We start from the raw sequence: 19,972 nt of genomic DNA, 5'->3' as shown, positions 1-19,972 counted from the left end.
CTGACTTTGACACCCCCGATTTATATTATTTCTTATATAAATAATATAATTTAGTATTGAGGTGTTTGTAAAACAACCAAATAATAATCAAATAAAGTTTAAACGTTTGCTTTAAAGGGACTATTAACGCGCACACACAAGGATCTGCCATCATTTACAGCTTGACTGAGGTAAAGTTGGTTTTATATTCGCACATTTGTTTATTTAATGGCCCCTATATTGTTAAACACGAATATTCAGCCAGATGTAAGTGTGACTTGAAAACAAATTAGCACCATTTATTTGACTGTAAACAATGTTGTGCCTAGATAGCCATTTATTTTCATTCAGCTTAGTCCCTTTATTCATTAGCGGTCGCCACGGCAGAATGAACCACCAACATATCCAGCATATGTTTCACGCAGCAGATGCTCTTCCAGCTGCAACCCAGTACTGGGAAACATCCATACACACACGTTCACTACGGTCAGTTTAGTTTTCCCAATTCCCCTATAGGGCATGCGTTTGGACTGTGGGGGAAACCGGAGCACCCAGAGGAAGCGCACAATAACATGGGGAGAACATGCAAACTCCACACAGAAATGCCAGCTGACCCAGCTGGGACTCAAACCAGCGACCTTCTTGCTGTGTGGTGATAGTGCTGACCACTGAGCCTCCGTGTCGTCCACCTACATTGGGTGCTAATATGATTTCACTTAGAATTCGCAAAGAATACTTTTCGGAAATGACATTATTAGAAAGAATATCTGAATGTCCGAATATAATACCAAGTTTACCTCAATCACTGCTTGTTTCCAAACCTGTTTGAGTTTCATTCGTCTGTTGAACACACAAAACATACATTCCTATTTAGAAAAATGGACTGTAACAATTGACTTTTATAGAATTTTTATATGTTTTTACCTTACTAAGGATGCCAAATGCTTCTTTATTATTCATATTATCTTATTTTGTGTTCACGTCAGGGTAATTGACAAAAAATAAAATAAAAATAAAATTGGACGAACTGTCACTTTAAGGGAATGGGCGGTCGCTGCAGAATTCTGAATTCTGATTGGCTGTTCCTGACGGCTCTTGGGTAATGTAGTTCTTCACCGCAATATGGCTCCGCTAAACGTATTTTTAATATTATTAACGTGGACCGACTGGTTAAACTGACGAATATAGCTATTACTCAGTAGCTCATGGTGCATCTCCCTTTACAGTCACACACGTTGTCATTCAAAAGAATTCATTAATGACGATAACTAAAGAAAGTTTGGCTTCAGGAATCAGACGGGCGCACTACAAGCTCATAAATATTCGCAATACGTCAGGACAACCTAATTAATATTTAACAGCTAACATACGCTAGCGGATTCATAGTTTCCCACACGGACTTTAGTGAGGGCAAGGCATGTTTTTGCAGCAGATTACAACGCTGGACCGCTTTTAGATAAAACAACAAAATCATAACAAACGAGACTTGATGACTCTTAAAAGTTGTCCTGCGTCGTGTTTAAGCTTATGTGAGATTGTTTGGACGTCTGCAGCAACCAGGTAATGTCATACAAAAGTTGTTTCAGACTTTTTATATACGTTAGTATGGAAATAATAATAATAATAATAGTTTTCATTATGACTATTTTCAGACTTAGCCTATATGCTATGCGTTTGAGCTGAAAGTATTAGCTCCTCTGTGAAATTATTATTATTATTATTATTAGGGACCGAGCACCGAACGGTGCAAGGCCCTATTGGACTTGCTCCGTTTATTATTATTATTATTATTATTATTATTATTATTATTATTATTATTATTATTATTATTATTATTATTATTCTTCTCCCGAATGAATCGCGATTTTGAGGGTCTAAACATGCCCGAAAACTCACGAAAATTTGCACACGCCCCAGAAGTGGCGAAAATTTACGTTTATTATAGGCTTCGGAAGTGGGCGTGGCAAAATGACTCGACAGCGCCACCTAGAAAATTGATACGGACAAGCCCCCGAGCCACGAATCACGCACATGCACGAAAATTGGCACACACCTCAAACATGCCAAGACCTACAAAAAAGTCTCAAGGAGCGATATCTCAAACCCAACAGGAAGTCGGATATTTATAGCTTCCTGCGGCGAAAAAGTGGCGTTTTTGCCATTTCCAGGCGTTGTACTTTAACGAACTCCTCCTAGGGATTTGATCCGATCGACACCAAAATTGGGTTATGTCATCTAAAGGCCTTGGCGATGTTAAATTGCGAAGCTTTAGAGTTTTCGTCGATGGGCGTGTCCGTGGCGGCCTCGTAAATTTTGACGACTCGCCACGAAACATCAAGTTGTTATAACTCAGGCATGCATTATCCGATCTGCCTCAAAATTCACGCGCTTGATAACCGTCCTGACCTGAACACGTTTACATGCCAATATCCCAATACAGTTATAGCGCCACCTGCTGGCTACAGGAAATGACATGATTTACAGCGAAACAAACTCCTCCCACAAATTTCATGATATCAGCACCAAATTTGACTGGTGTCATCTGAAAGCAGTATCGATGATATATTGTGAAGGTCTAGAGTTTTCGTCGATGGGCGTGTCCGTGGCGGACTCGCAAACTTTGATGATTCGCCACCAAACATCAAGTTGTTATAACTCAGGCATGCATGATCCGATCTGCCTCAAAACTCACACATTTGATAAATGTCCTGACCTGAACATGTTTACATGCCAATAACTCAATACAGTTATAGCGCCACCTGCTGGCAACAGTAAAATTGCCTATAACTCAGCCAAACAATATCCGATCTGCCTAAAACTTCACATGGTTGATAAGATTGCTCTCCTGAAGACAACTACCTGCCAATATTGAGTCACAGTCATAGCGCCACCTGGTGGCAACAGTAAAATTGCCTATAACTCAGCCAAACAATGTCCGATCCGCCTGAAAATTCACATGGTTGATTAAAATCCTCTCCTGAAGACATCTACATGCCAATCTTGAGTCACAGTCATAGCGCCACCTGCTGACGGGAGCAAGTATGGCATAAATCTGTGATTTTCTCAGATTTTTTTATGTATCGGCTTAAATTATTATTGTTCGCGGTTCTCTGTCGTCCTACGGCCACCGGGCGGCGGTGAGCCCGTGTGCGAGGTCCCTATCATCGCTGCTTGCAGCTTTAATTATTATTATTATTATTATTAAATTTGCCAAGTGATGTTTAACAGAGCAAGGACTTTTCTTTTCTGGAGAAAGTCTGATTTTTTATATCTGGAATATTTATAAATGATAATTATATATATATATATATATATATATATATATATATATATATATATATATATATATATATATATATATATATATATATATAAAATATTATTATTATTATTAATATTATTATTTATTTTTTAATCATCCTCTAAGGTCAAATTAACGTTAGCCCCCTTTAGAAATTAATATATTTTTGGATTGGCTTCAAATTAACCTAACTAGTTAACCTAATTTAACCTAATATTATCATAAGAAATTACACTTTAGGCAGAATACTAGTGTCTTTCAAAATAAAAATATTATGTACTGTAATCATGCCAGAAACAAAAGAAATTAGTTATTAAAATTAAAGAAAATCCTGCTAAAAAAACTGCTTCAACCAGCCCAGGCTGGTTAGCTGGTGCTGGTCGACCAGCCTGGTTTTAGAGTGGTTATTATCCATTTCCAGCGGCTTCCAGCCATTTCCAGCCTGGTCTTATCTGGTCAGGCTGGGAGATGACCAGTTAAAACCAACTTGACCAGGCTGGGAGCTCAGCCAAAACCTGCTATGTCCATCTTAAACCAGGCTGGTAACGCTGGTTTTAGATGGTTTTAGCTTGTCATTTTCCAGCCTGACCAGCTAAGACCAAGTTGGAAATGTCTGAAGCCAGCCTGGAAATGGCCAAAAGCCCTCTAAAAAAAGGCTGGTCGACCAGCTAAAACCAGCCAACCAGCTTAGGTCTTAAACAGCACTTGGGAAATATATATAAAAAATCTAATTTCACAGGCAGGCTAATAATTTAGGCTTCATCTGTACATACTCTACAATATACTCTCTGTGTTTTTAGATATCTATAATTGACAAGCGTGTAGATTATTAACGGCACACCATACCAGAGTTCAAATTTTTCTTTCAACCATATCAGTTTCTTCCTCCAGACGGATCAAATCCTGTGGCATGTTTGCGTACCGCCGTTTCAGTCTTCTGTGCAGAAGATCAGCTGTTACAACATGGAGAAGTCAAAGTCACACTGCAGGGAAGCGGCTGGATATAAGTGGCATTTTTCCTCCCATTGCCACTCCATTTACTGAGACTGAAGATGTGGACTATCAAAAACTTGATGACAATATTAGGAAATATGGAAGTTTACCTTTTAGAGGTGGGTAAAGTGTGCTGGCAGCCATGATTAAACACAATACATGGCATGCAATAGCAATTATAATGACACATTGTGAATATAAAGACCATAATATATATTGTATATAATAATTATACAGTATATAATCAATATATCTATATGGTTAGTTGTTGTAATGATTGTGTGTGTCCTGGATTTATGCTGACAATAGTTAACAGATGTTAGTAATGAGGTAAACCTAGTGCAACAACAGGTTAAAGTCCACTTTTAAAGGGGCAGTTCACCCAAAAATTAACTTTTCCTTACCATTTACTCTCTCAAGTGGCTGTAAATGTTGTAAAAAAACAAGATATTTTGAGGAATGTTGGAAAACCTTCCTCAAAAGCATGCAATTGACATATTTAGTTGGAACAAAACTACTATAGAATGTCGCTTTTTTTAACAACATTCTTTAAAATATGGTGTTTTGTGTTCGACAAACTAAACTAAAACTGGTTTGTGACCAGTTAAGGCTGAGTTTATGGCAGAATTTTCATATTTTGGGTGTGCTTTGGGTTTGGCTATGCCTATAAACCTGTTGAAGTGCTCCACCTAGTGGACATTCTGAAAATTACATCTACATTCAACCCAAAATCATTGGATATTCAGTTATATATATTCAATATATGTTGTCTGACTTGGTATCTATCTATCTATCTATCTATCTATCTATCTATCTATCTATCTATCTATCTATCTATCTATCTATCTATCTATCTATCTATCTATCTATCTATCTGTCTATCTGTCTGTCTGTCTATCTGTCTATCTGTCTATCTATCTATCTATCTATCCATCCATCCATCCATCCATCCATCCATCCATCCATCCATCCATCCATCCATCCATCCATCATTTGTTTGTTTGAATATCTGTCTGTCCATCCATCCATCCATCCATCCATCCATCCATCCATCCATCGGTTTGATTGAATATCTATCCATCCATCCATCCATCCATCCATCTATCATTTGTTTGTTTGAATATCTGTCTGTCTGTCTGTCCATCCATCCATCCATCCATCCATCCATCCATCCATCCATCCATCCATCGGTTTGATTGAATATCTATCTATCTATCCATCCATCCATCCATCCATCCATCCATCCATCCATCCATCCATCCATCCATCATTTGTTTGAATATCTATCTATCTATCTATCTATCTATCTATCTATCTATCTATCTATCTATCTATCTATCTATCTATCTATCTATCTATCTATCTATCTATCTATCCATCTTTCCATCCATCCATCCATCCATCCATCCACTTTTCCATCAATCTACCTTTCCATCCATCCTTCCTTCTCAAATATAAAGGTTTTATGCTAATCCAAATGGCCACTCTCATAGGGCTATCAGCATGTTAAACATGCCAACAACAAACCAAAGTTGTCAGCAGTAGCGTGTTAAACATGCAGCAATGTGCTGTCTTTCTTTCTAATTCAGACTCACAAGTTGAACATGCTAGCAACATGCCAATCCATGTTAACTTTGTGCTAGAGAAAGTTAGCAACATGTCAAACATGCTAACAAAATGCTAAAATATGTCAGTGATATACTAAATTTGCTAGCAACATGTTTATTAATTCTAGAAATGTTATCAACTTAAAAATAAAGCAAACATGCTAGCAACTAATGTGCAAATATACTAGCATGCATAAATGAGTTGGCCAAGTATGCTAAACTTATGCTAATAACAAGCTAGAAATATCTTAAATGTTTCTTTCTTTCTTATACTGAAAACATGGTAAACATGCTAGCAGCAGTGCCAATCCATGTTAACTTTGTATTAAAGCATGTTAGCGACATATTAAGTAATTCTAGCAATGTGTTGGCAACTGTTAAAATTTTCACACACATGCTAACAACTAATTCATGCTAACATAGCGTGCAAACATGCTAGCATCCATTAACAGCAATATATGCTAAATCATTCAAGCAGTTTGCTAAAACATGTTAGAAACATGTTCATTTATGCTAATAACATATCATCAATGTTTTTAAACATGCTAGAGATATCAACAAACCTCTTTTATTCGCTCATACATCACTTTTCTTTCTTTCTAATGAATGTTTACATGTTAAAGTTGCTAACAGCATGCCAATCCATCCTAACCTTGTATTAAAGCATATTAGCTACATGTTAATTTTAGCAAAGTGTTGAAAACTTAAAAATATCACACACATGCTAGGAACTAATTCATGCCAATATGCTAGCATGCATTAACAGCAATATATGCTAAATCATTCCAGAAATGTGCTAAAACATGTTAGAAACTTGCTAATTTATGCTAATAACATGTTAGCAATGTGTTTAAACGTGCTAGAAATATCATAAACTTTTTTCTTTTATTCGCTCATACATCAATTTCCTTGCTTTCTATTTAATGCTAACATGTTAAACTTAAACAGCATGCCAGTCCATCTGAACCTTGTATTAAAGCATGTTAGCAACATGTTAATTCTACTAATGTGCTGAAAAATCTACACACACAGACAGCATGCAAACTTGCTAGCATGCATTAACTGCAATATACGCTAAATCATTCTAGCAATGTGCTAAAACATGTTAAACACCTGCTTATTTATGCTAATAACATGTAATCAATGTAAATCCTAACATGTAAATCAAATTTTCTTCATTTGTAATTAATGCTAACATGTTAAACTTGCTAACAGCACGCCAATCCATGTTAAATTTAGCATGAAAGCATGTTAGCAACAAATGAAGTAATTCTACCAATGTGTTGACAACTGTTATAATATATCACACGTTAGGAGCTAATTCATGCCAACATAGCGTGCAAACATGCTATCAATGTGATAAAACATGTCAAAAACATGTTAATGTATGCTAATAACATGTTAGCAATGTGTTAAACAAGCTAAAAACACCCCAAAACCTTTTCTTATCTTCTTATGTCCACTTGCAGGTCTAGTAGTGCAGGGCTCTAATGGCGAATATCCATATCTGACGGCGGAGGAGAGGGTTGAGGTGGTGAAGAGAGTGAAACAGGCCCTGCCAAAGGACAAGCTAGTTATGGCTGGATCTGGCTGTGAATGTAAGACTCCCATCTATATTTACCATACAGTATGAACACCAGATTACACTTATAGACTATTCTGAAGATTCCTACTGATTCCTTATTTTTTGGCGTGTTTGTCAGACTTAAATATTTCAGATCTTTCTTTTTAAATATCAGTCAAAGATAACACAAGCAAACACATCATGCAGTTTTTAAATGAAGGTTCTTATTATTAAAGGTGCAGTATGTAAGTTTGACACCCAGTGGTTGAACTAGGTATTGCACCCCTGGTTTAAAATACACGCAAAAGCAGGTTGCCAGATTGAGACACCAACAACGGCTGATTTAAGTCGTGTTCTAAAAGCAACAGCACATGATAGAAGGAATAATATCCATATTAAAAGGAGTTATTGTCCTAACCAAGCAGCAACCTCCCGCTCTCCCTCGAGAAGCCAATACGGAAGTAACTAAAACTGCAATTTATCGACTCGCCTTTGGGGGCTGGCTCCAGGAAATCCAGATGATTTCTGACTGCAATGGGAAATTGGCTAATTTCACAGCTGATAAAGACATGTTTACAGCCTGGTACAACAGATGGATTTGGTGTATATAGCTAATATCACCCTTCATGACGACTGTGGGGGGAGGGGGGGGTTATAACTCATCCGTTTGGTTTTTATTAAGTCTGCTTAATTAAGAGCGAGGCCACTTGAGTGACAGCTAAGTCTCGCTGCTCGCTGTCTCGTCACCTCAGCTGATTCCGGCTGATTAGCCGCTGAACTCGGCATATACATCGTATTTTCGTTTTAGTTAATGTTTCTTTAATTGCCTTTTGGAATTATTTCTTGCAATTATCAGAAACTATAGCATGCTGTGTGCACTTAATTGTGCTCACAAACCATTCAAGTTGCCTCCATTTCCCAGGTGAGTGAAATTCTATACTTATATAGCATCTCTATAAATGTATTTGTTTTATTTAAGATCATTTATCATTTATAATGTTCTTCAGAGCTGTAATGCCCTCCAGAATCTGCCAGATTGATTAGCTGTAGGCTCTAGAACAGTCATCTGAAGCGTTATCATACAGTGTTATGCCTGGAGTTCATCAATAGTCCTGCATTTACCAACACAGACTATATCTGAAGTGTTTGGAAGTAATTCGCGTTTTCCTCCTGTAGAAAAACATCATAAGAACAAAGCTTAGTGTCTAAATGTAGTGTACATTGTACAACCAAGCACATGTGGTCAGAACAGAAACGAGACTTTGGAGTGGCCTAGTCAAAGTCCTGACCTGAATCCAATTGAGATCCAGTGAGATGACCTTAAAAAGCTGGTTCATTTATATGTGCCATCCTCCAACTGAATAATAATATTAATAATAATAATAATAATTAGGTTATTAACAATAAAGTTGCAAATTGTATGTTCAGATCAATGTTTTGTGTCCAAATGTGAAGTTTTGGGCAAGTAACCATATAATAATGTGTATTACACTAGCCAGTTGTTATTGCAGTATAAAGTCTAAAGACTGAAACACTAACAATGTTTAAATAATGTAAAAATACGAGAGCTATTGTAATTATTTAATTGATTTCTTTCTGAGTTACCTTCCTTTAATTTTAAAGTGTGGAAATACTTCGCTCAGTACATTGATTTAAAATAACATCACTACATTGAAATAGTCTATAATGCAGATAGACAACATTCATTTGTTTTTTCCTTGTAGCCACCAGAGCCACAATCCAAATGAGCCAGAGAATGGCAGACGTGGGTGCTGATTGTGTTTTAGTGGTAACACCTTGTTTTTACCGTGGCCGAATGGACAGCCGAGCTCTTATAAACCACTACGCTAAGGTATTTTTGAGTAGATGTTTTTAACTCAGTGCATTATTAGTCAGTATTAATTTAATCAAGGATTTAAGATTTAATCAAGGACTGTTCTCTAGAGGCATCTGTGGACATATTTTAGCGCTCATTTGCATTTTACTTTGTTAAATTGCGCTTGAGCTTCACACTCCGTCTTATTAAAATGCATTGTTGCTTTCTTCCATCCCAAGGTGGCAGATTCCTGTTCAGTGCCAGTTGTGTTGTACAGCGTGCCAGCAAACACTGGTCTTGACCTGCCTGTGGATGCTGTAATTCAGCTCTCCAAGCATCCCAATATTGTCGGCCTCAAAGACAGTGGTGGAGATGTAAGATGAGGCATTTTATGAATTTAACATAGCAATGTTTATTTTATTTATGTAATATTTTTGCATGGCTTTCTGAAATACTTGATTTTGATTGGTCAGTCACGACAATCCATGATATGTTATTCCAAGAAAACAGCTGATTGAACCAATTACACATTACTACAATATTTTGATTTATATATTTAACACACGTATACACAGTATTGTGATTTGGAGTGGCCTAGTCAAAGTCCTGACCTGAATCTAATTGAGATGCTGAGGAATGACTTTAAAAAGGCGGTTGTATGTATTTGTCATTTCACTGTTCTTGACTATTTGGTGCCATAATAATAATAATAATAATAATAATAATAATAATAATAATAATAATAATAATAATATGATACTCATATGATACTAATAATAATATACTATTAATAAAGATAATAATAATAATGTTAATAATTATATGTTATGTTTTATGTTCAGATCAATGTTTTGTGTCCAAATGTAATGTTTAGTAGCAAGCAGGGCTTAATTTGTGCCGGAACATGCCGGATCTGCATTTTAGTGATCCCCCTCCTCAACCGCTCTTTCTTCCGTACCCCCCCCCCCCCCACAACCCCTTTCAGTTTTGCCCGCAACAACTCCACAATCTCGGGTAACATGCAGGATCCGTTACCCCCATTTTTTCCGGGATCTTGCAATTCACAAATCAGCACTAGTAGCAAGTAACCATAGCATACACTATGCAGTTGTAGTGTTTTAATAATTTATAAGTATGAACGCTATTGTAATAATTGAATATATTAGTATATATTATATATAGGTAGTTTTGATACTGATTTCTTTTTTAATAACCTTCTTTTGACACTAGTTTTAAAGTGTGAAAGTACTGCATAATAAGTGCATTTCTAATTTGACTTCATATTTGTGTCTGTTTTCATTTTTTTGCCATCACCGTGAAACACCTGAATATTTGATAATTGATAGATCACCAGAATAGCTCTGATGGTGCAGAAAACCAGATCGCAGGATTTTCAGGTGCTGGCAGGATCAGCTGGTTTCCTCATGGCTGCATACGCCGTAGGTGAGAATGAGTTCATCATAATCTTCACACTGTGAAATATTTTTGTCTTGTTATTAGAAATATAATTAGAGACAGCCTGACACATTTACATATACATTTAGGTGTCACTTAATATTTTAAATAAGTATTAGTATCAGTATAAGTTACATTACTTGCGCCACATACAACACTGTAAAAAATAAAGTTAACTCAAGCTTAAAGTTTATTTACTTTAATTTTATTTGACTTCACTGGAAAAAAATAGTAAACCCATTTTTAAAATGGTTAGTTGACTTTACTTTTAAAAAGGGAGTAGACCCATTGCTTTTAAAGTGATTAGTTGACTTTACTTAAAAATTTGAGTAAACCTGTTGCTTTAAAAACTATTAGTTGACCTTGCTTGAAAAAGATGAGTAAACCCACTGCTTTTAAAGAAATTTTACTTAAAAAATTGTAAACCCCTTGCTTTTAAATCGATTAGTTGACTTTACTTTAAAGAATTGAGTTAACTCGTTGCTTTTAAATCGATTAGTTGACTTTACTTTAAAGAATTGAGTTAACTCGTTGCTTTTAAATCGATTAGTTGACTTTACTTTAAAGAATTGAGTTAACTCGTTGCTTTTAAATCGATTAGTTGACTTTACTTTAAAGAATTGAGTTAACCCGTTGCTTTTAAATCGATTAGTTGACTTTACTTTAAAGAATTGAGTTAACCCGTTGCTTTTAAATCGATTAGTTGACTTTACTTTAAAGAATTGAGTTAACTCGTTGCTTTTAAATCGATTAGTTGACTTTACTTTAAAGAATTGAGTTAACTCGTTGCTTTTAAATCGATTAGTTGACTTTACTTTAAAGAATTGAGTTAACCCGTTGCTTTTAAATCGATTAGTTGACTTAAAAGTGAGAAAACCCATTGCATTAAAAGCGATTAATTGACTTTTCTTTAGAAATTGAGTTAACCTGTTGCTTTTAAAGTGACTAGTTGACTTTACTCAAGAAAATGAGTAAACTCGACAACGATTAGTTGACTTTACTTTACTTAAAAATTTGTCAACCTGTTGCTTTTAAAGCTATTAGTTGACTTAAAAATTGAATAAACCTGTTGCTTTAAAAATGATTAGTTGACTTAACTTAAAGTGAGTAAACCCATTGCCTTTAAAGCTATTAGTTGACTTTACTTAAAAAGTGAGTAAACCCTTTAATTTTAAGCGATTAGTTCGCTTTACTTAAAAAAAGTTAGTAAAACCATTGCATTCAAAGCGATTAGTTGATTTTACCTAAAATAGTGAGTAAACCCACTGTTCTTAAAGCGATTAGTTGACTTTAAAAATATTCAACAAATAAAAATAAGTCAACAAATCCCTTTAAAAGCAATGGGTTTACTCACTTTTTAAAAGTGATTACTTGACTTTACTTAAAGTGAGTAAACTTGTTGCTTTTAAATTGATTAGTTGACTTTTTTTTTAATTAGCAAATCTGTAGCCTTCAAATTATTAAGTAAATCAACTATGTGCATAATTATGAAAATTAAGCTAATTAAACTTAACATTTCCAAATCAACATGTTAAGTCAAGTTTTTTAAACTTAAAGCCAGCTTGTTTTTAATGGTGTACTACCTTTTTTAAGTAACTAGTCACTTTTTACAGTGTCCGCTATTCACATTATTGTTCATATTTGGAGGCAAAACTATGGTGAATCTAATAATTTGTGGACCCTGCCGGAAAACAAGCAACTATTAGAAACCACCACAGAAGAGCCTAATAGTTTACACTACAAATAACATTAAAGAAACTTTACAAACCATCCAATTATATATTTTAAAAGCAGCGTCTAGTGTCTTTAACACTGTCTAGTGTGTTTTGGGACAGACTCCATTAGGATGTTTTGGTTTTAACAAAGGCAAAAAAACACAAAGGACCAATGCAGTTTCCTTTAAAACCACGATAATTTCAATCACAACCATTAAAACCATTACAAATTCTCTGATTGTTTCTATACTTTATCTTTCAGCAGGGGGAATTGCATCTATGAAGCCTGACACAATCAAACCCCCCCTAATATGTGTCAAAAACACACAGGGTGGCGAATTACAAGCCCATTATGGCATATACGCTCCGTCGTCCTGTCAGTCAAGCTGTTTATGTAGGAGTGCTCTATATTTGTCTCTCAGATTGTCCATTTTGTTTTATACACTTGCATATTTTTGTTGCACACTAGTGACATTGTGTTCATTATAGACGCTGTAGGAGGCGTTTGCGCCCAGGAACAGAAAAGTCTAAGGGTTTCAACTACAAACAGCATTAAAAATGTTAAAAACTATCAAGTTTTACCATTAAAACCAGCACATTATAATAGTGCATTTTGGCAAGTGATCCATTAGTATTAATTGGGTTAAGGTTAGGGCTAGGTCTAGGACAAAATCTGTGAACAATATAACGGGTTCAGATGCAAAAACCTCTAAGTGCTGTCTGAAATATCCATAAAAATGAGCATTTCCTTTGTTTATGTCGAGCTATTTCACATTAAACATCATGAAAAGCACCTATTCTTTGGCATTAAAGTGAAATTTACTAAACTTACAAACAGGAGCCTGATAAAAATGCTCATTTAAGAACAAAATTCAAATGATATTTTGAGGTTTTTGCATCTGAACTCCTCATAATTCAATTTTTGTTGCTAATTCTGCACAGAGTTTTCTTACAAATATGCAGATTTACGCTAAATGATTTTGAGAGTGTTGGAGTTGAAAGCCTAACACAAATAAAAATAACGTTTACTGGAGTTTTACGATCAAAATTCAATTCGAACCACTTGTTTAGTAAATAAAACCACAACAGTTCTCCCATATGATAAATCCACTAAAACAGTGTTTCTCAACCATGTTCCTGGAGGACCACCAGCTTTGCACATTTTCCATGTCTCCTTAACCAAACCCACCTGATTCAGATCATCAGCTCAGTAGCAGAGACTGAAAGACCTGTCGGCAGCACGGTGACGCAGTGGGTAGAACAATCGCCTCACAGCGAGAAGGTCGCTGGTTCGAGCCTCAGCTGGGTCAGTTAGCATTTCAGTGTGGAGTTTGCATGTTCTCCCTGTGTTGGCTTGGGTTTCCTCCGGGTGCTTCGGTTTCCCCCACAAGTCTAAACACATGTGCTATAGGTGAATTGGGTAGGCTAAATTGTCCGTAGTGTGTGTGTGTGAATGAGTGTGTATGACTGTTTCCCAGTGATGGGTTGCAGCTGGAAGGGCATCCGCTGTGTAAAACATATGCTGGATAAGTTGGCGGTTCATTCTGCTGTGGCGACCCTGGATTAATAAAGCGACTAAGCCGAAAAGAAAATGTATGAATGACCTGTAATGGGTGTGACAGACAATGGAGACAACCAAAACATGCAGTGCTGGTGGTCCTCCAGGAACGTGGTTGAGAAACACTGCATTAAAGACTAAAAAATATTACTGTACAAATAGTTTTTGACACAAATTATCTAAAGCTTTGCACATTCATTCATTTTTTCTTCAGCTTAGTTCCTTTATTAATAAATAAAAATAGAAAAAATAAAAATTCTCCTACAGCTCTCCTGACAATAATGCTTGCTGCAAACCAACTGTATCGGCCCTGACAGCATCGCAGGAAAAAAAACACGCAACAAACCCAGTGAATCATGGAAACAAACACATGTGACCCTTCATGAACGGCTAAATACTGTGTGTCGTACACAGAGTGTGCGGACGCGGTCTCACCCAGTCATTGGGTCTCACAGCTTGGCAGGTCTGCCATGCCTTCAGAAAGCACGTGCTCTCATGAATAATTAAGAAGCAGGCTCTTCTCATAGGATAAGAAATCTCTATGAATAATAATGAGAAACTGACATGTCATCACTCCACTAGCAGATTCGCACCACATCACTGATTTTGATCCGCCCCAATCATGATTTTAAACCCGGAAGATGAAATTAGCTGACCAAAGCTCAAAATTATCCAGTGTTCCTCACAATTAAAGCTGACAGGTGCTAACGATGCTCAACACACACACAAACACACCCCAAAACAAAAGTACTCCAGGGTGTCTTGAACCTTTAACACAGCCACTAATAGAAGGCATCTTAACCATTAAAACCATTACAAATTCTCTGATTATTTCTTAACATAAGTTTTTCTGTAGATCTACCCCCCCTTCCCCCTAATATATGACAAAAACACACAGGGTGGCGAATTACAAGCCCATCATCGCGCGTGCGCACCGTCGCCCTGTCAGTCAAGCTGTTGCTTATGTAGGAGTGCTCTATATTTGTCTCTCAGATTGTTCATTTTATATTTAATGAATGCATGCGTGTGTGTGTTTTTTTTGCTGTTGCACACATGTGACGTTATAGGTGCGTGTTTATTACAGGCGCAGTAGGAGGCGTCTGCGCCCTGGCCAATGTCCTGGGTCAGCAGGTGTGTGAACTGGCGCAGCTGTGTGTTTCCGGACGCTGGGACGAAGCCAAAGAGCTCCAGTATCGCCTCATCGAACCCAACACAGCAGTGAGCATCACGTCGCATGGCAACCGCACACATTTATACCGCACATACATTCACTGCTATATAGGCACCATAAACATTGGCAGCGGCGGCCCTTCCCCCATGAGCTCTGCTTCAAAGGCCAGAGGAAGATTCGCACCAGACTGCAAATGTAAAACACACACACACACACACTCGAACACACATAAAAAAATAAAAGAGGAAGTATAATTGGTTGATCTTGAAGGGTTTGAATAGAATAAACATGCTCCTTTTTGACCTTGTGTGAGAGATTGAGCACGGCTAAAAACGCTTTCTTAGTTTTTGTCTCGTTTCTAGTCTAAATATCTAAACATTTCTTAAATCAAGAAGCGTTATATTATATATATTATTGGAGAAAGTCTCTGCTTCAGATAAAAAACAGCTGATTTGTAGACTTTTTTAATATATAGACTTTTGAATTCATTTCAAGCGTATAAAAAAATAACTACAATTAATAAACAAAGCAAACTAATTCAACAACACAACACAATTGTATCTCATAGGTGTCCAAAAAGCAATAGGAAGATGCAAATGCTTATTTAATTCTCCCTCTTTTACACTCTACATCAATTATAAATCACAATCCATAACAATAATCTCAAATTAACACTGTGATTCTGTCTTTTAAGCATGGCGAAAATGCTTTTCTTACATTTTTCTCGTTTCTAGTCCAAATATCTCCAGATATAGTCCAAATATACCAAGAGGCATTTTCTAGACATTTATTTATTTAAAAATTTGTCATTTATGGACTTTTAATATTGATTTTAGACTATTTAAACTGTGTAAAAAGTCAAAAATAACTACAATTAATAAACAAAGCAAAATAAAACACAACACAACTCATACATGTCCGAAAAGTTATAAGATAAAGCAAATGCTTATTTAATCCTACCTCTTTTCTATTCCACATCTGTTATAAATAACATTAAATAATAATCCACAACAATAATCATCACATTAACACCATGATTCTGTCTTTTAAGCACAGTAAAAAATGCTTTTCTTTGTTTTTGTCTCGTTTCTAGTCCAAATATCTCCAAATATAGTCCAAATATAGCAAAAAAACATTTCCTAGACATTTATTTATTTATTTATTTATTTATTTATTATTTATTTATTTATTTATTTGTATTAATTCTATTATAAATAACAATAAATAATAATCCACAGCAATAATCTCAAATTAACACTGTGATTCTGTCTTTTAAGCATGGCGAAAATGCTTTTCTTACATTTTTCTCTTGATTCTAGTCCAAATATCTCCAGATATAGTCCAAATATACCAAGAGGCATTTTTTAGACATTTATTTATTTCAAAATTTTTACTTTTTTAATATTGATTTTAGACTATTTAAAGCATGTAAAAAGTCAAAATAACTACAATTAATAAACAAAGCAAAATAAAACACAACACAACTTATACATGTCCGAAAAGTAATAAGATGAAGCAAATGCTTATTTAATCCTCTTTTCTACTCTACATCAATTATAAGTAACAATAATTAATAATCCACTTTAATAATCATCACATTAACACCGTGATTCTGTCTTTTAAGCACAGCAAAAAATGCTTTTCTTTGTTTTTATCTCGTTTCTTGTCCAAATATCTCCAAATATAGTCCAAAGATAGCAAAAAACATAATCATCACATTAACACTAAGTCTTTTAAGAACTGCACAAAATGCTTTTCTTACATTTTCACTGGTTTCTAGTCCAAATATCTAAAAATTCTTCAATCAAGAAGTTTTTTCTAGACAAGCGAACATCTTGTTTTCAATAAAAAATTTATAAAAACAAGTCAATTTTAAGCCAGTTATTCTTCAAAAAAAACATGTTTTTTGATTATTTTACTTCACTTGCAGGTTACTTTGCTTGTTTTAAAGAGAAGGTGACTTATCTTTGATTTTGATTTTGAAAAAAGTTTACTTGTCTAGAAAATGCTTTTTTGGTAACACTTCAGTTTAAGTAATAATTCACAAAATTTACTACTAGTTAATTACCTGCCTATTAACAAGATATTAACTGTTTGTTAGCATTTATAGTGTGATCTTATTTTACATCCCTAATACTGTCCGATACCTAAACCCAACTACTACCTTACTAACTATTAATAAGCTGCACGATAAAGTATGATCTTATTATAATCTTAAAGTATGTCCTAGCCAATACCCAAACCTAAACCAAACTACCACCTTACTAACTATTAATAAGCAGCACTATGAAGTATGATCTTATTATGATCTTAAAGTATTTCCTAGCCAATACCCAAACCTAAACCCAACTACAACCTTACTATTATTAAGCAGCACTATAAAGTATGATCTTATTATGATCTTAAAGTGTGTCCTAGCCAATACCCAAACCTAAACCCAACTACAACCTTACTATTATTAAGCAGCACTATAAAGTATGATCTTATTATGATCTTAAAGTATTTCCTAGCCAATACCCAAACCTAAACCCAACTACAACCTTACTATTATTAAGCAGCACTATAAAGTATGATCTTATTATGATCTTAAAGTGTGTCCTAGCCAATACCCAAACCTAAACCCAACTACAACCTTACTATTATTAAGCAGCACTATAAAGTATGATCTTATTATGGTCTTAAAGTGTGTCCTTGCCAATACCCAAACCTAAACCCAACTACTACCATACTAACTATTAATAAGCAGCACTATGAAGTATGATCTTAAAGTGTGTCCTAGCCAATACCCAAACCTAAACCAAACTACTACCTTACTAACTATTAATAAGCAGCACTATGAAGTATGATCTTATTATGATCTTAAAGTGTGTCCTAACCAATACCAAAACCTAAACCCAACTACAACCTTACTATTATTAAGCAGCACTATAAAGTATGATCTTATTATGGTCTTAAAGTGTGTCCTAGCCAATACCCAAACCTAAACCCAACTACCACCTTACTATTAATAAGCAGCACTATGAAGTATGATCTTAAAATGTGTCTTAGCCAATACCCAAACCTAAACCCAACTACCACCTTACTAACTAATAATAAACAGGTAAGAGTTTATTGAGCTAAAAGTCTTAGTTAATGGTTTATTATTAGCATGAATTATACATTATGATAAATTATGACCCAATTTTTTTGCAGTGAGTTCATTCAAATGTGTGTTTTTTTTCACAGGTAACACGTGAGTTTGGCGTTCCAGCTTTAAAACTAGCGATGGACTGGTTTGGATATCATGGTGGCGTTTGCCGGTCGCCCCTACAGCCGCTGTCGAAAGCAGATTTAGAGGCGATTCGGGGAAAATTCTCCACCAATGGTTGGCTGTAGGAGTTGAAAGGCCAACAGAAATCAAAGTGTTACAGTATCAAGGGGTTACGATTGGCCTGTTTAATTATTCTGCTAGCATTAATGTCCAATGATTTTCTGACAACATGAGAATCGGGATTAAAACATGTTTTGGTGACTGATTTGCTTGAGTTTTGATGTTTGGCGGAGCGTGCTGGGGAATTCTATACAAAAAGAAATTAATTTTTAATATGGTTTTTGGGTTTAATGTTTATTTTATCTGCATCTCAGTAGTGTTACTCTTTGATGCATGCGGCAAATGATCCCCCCCCTTTATAACACACTGAAAATCTGTGTATTGTTTTTTGCTTGAATGAATAGTATTATAAAATAAGCTGTAGTATTGCTTTCTACACAATTTTATACCATGAGTATAATCAGTAATTTCTGATAAATAACGAAAGGTTAAAAATGACTTTGTTTTTGACCATAATTTTACAAATAACTGCATTTAACTCTTTAAAAAATGTATAAACGAAAAAAAAAAATGTGTGTGTGTGTGTGTGTGTAATTATATATATTATTTATAACAATTTGATTTTCCCAATGATGTATAGCTATATGCAAATAAAATGTCTCATATAAATGCATCACAGTATAAAAATAAGTGTATAATAATAATAATAATAATAAATATATAATATTAATACAATATTAAGTAGATTTTTGTAAGTTACAACTTATAAATTAACCCATGATTCTTCAAAAGTGGTCTAAAATGATAAAACCTAAATATTTATTTCTAAATAAGTCATAATTATTACTTTCCAAACAAAATAAAATCATTTAACTAACATGTTCACTGTCAGAATGAAAAACAAGTGATCAATATCTCATGCTGTAGGGGTTTGTCAGATCATATTCATGATTATGAATAATAATTAGCCCCAAATGTGTGGTAAACAAGGGCCAAACTGATTTATTACACTGATATAACTTTACAAACGTATTTCGACAGCTAATATTACTCTGTACATATTCTGGCCCACTATAATATAATTCCAAAACAAAACTGTACAACATTTGTAATGGTTAAACAGTATTTCTGTTGATACATAGTCTAATCCAGGTTCATGTCTTCTCAATGTTGATACTCATTTCTGTATAAGTACACTAAAGAGGAGAATGTGCTTTGCTGGTTTTACAGCTACAAAGAAGGCAATCATACACAATCGGTTTTCTCCGCACATGTGTGCAAAAACATTTCGGATTCATAGCCTCCTTAAAATAGTGGCTTGTGAAGCTACAATAGCACACATTAATAAGGCTGGACCTAGTACCATCGATGCATGGCAATGTTTTTCTTCCAGCATTTTGGACTATATAAAGGAATGAGCATGGAAAGGTGTTTTTTTTTTCTCTCCATGTAAATCTTTCAGATTGAAAATTGTTGATATGTCTGTTGCACCCATGTTTGTTT

At 35.1% G+C, this 19,972-nt stretch overlaps 1 protein-coding gene across 2 annotated transcripts; it reads left to right on the top strand.

Moving 5' to 3' along the window:
* Positions 1–1,344: 1,344 nt before the first annotated feature.
* Positions 1,345–18,674, top strand: hoga1 (4-hydroxy-2-oxoglutarate aldolase 1). Of its 2 annotated transcripts, none has more exons than XM_056448279.1 (8): positions 1,345–1,539; positions 4,172–4,392; positions 7,350–7,478; positions 9,169–9,296; positions 9,500–9,634; positions 10,607–10,703; positions 15,073–15,206; positions 18,385–18,674. In XM_056448279.1, exons 1-8 carry the CDS (start codon positions 1,469–1,471, stop codon positions 18,532–18,534), a joined length of 1,065 nt encoding a protein of 354 aa, XP_056304254.1. In that variant the 5' UTR covers positions 1,345–1,468; the 3' UTR covers positions 18,535–18,674. The 2 variants fall into 2 exon arrangements, with proteins under 2 accessions (XP_056304254.1, XP_056304255.1); XM_056448280.1 differs by having other exon boundaries at positions 4,159–4,392.
* The last annotated feature ends 1,298 nt before the right edge of the window (positions 18,675–19,972 follow it).

The sequence above is a fragment of the Danio aesculapii genome, chromosome 22, assembly GCF_903798145.1.
Source record: "Danio aesculapii chromosome 22, fDanAes4.1, whole genome shotgun sequence".
In the NCBI taxonomy this organism is placed as follows: Eukaryota; Metazoa; Chordata; class Actinopteri; order Cypriniformes; family Danionidae; genus Danio; species Danio aesculapii.
Note: the sequence above shows the minus strand (reverse complement) of the source record. Positions and strands in the feature narration are given on the sequence as shown.

Coding starts and splice junctions, on each gene's coding strand:
- hoga1 (XM_056448279.1), top strand. CDS start 1,469: ATGACTCTTAAAAGTTGTCCTGCGTCGTGTTTAAGCTTATGTGAGATT. Junction 1,540..4,171: donor TGGACGTCTGCAGCAACCAG/GTAATGTCATAC, acceptor TTCTTCCTCCAG/ACGGATCAAATCCTGTGGCA. Junction 9,635..10,606: donor TCAAAGACAGTGGTGGAGAT/GTAAGATGAGGC, acceptor GATAATTGATAG/ATCACCAGAATAGCTCTGAT.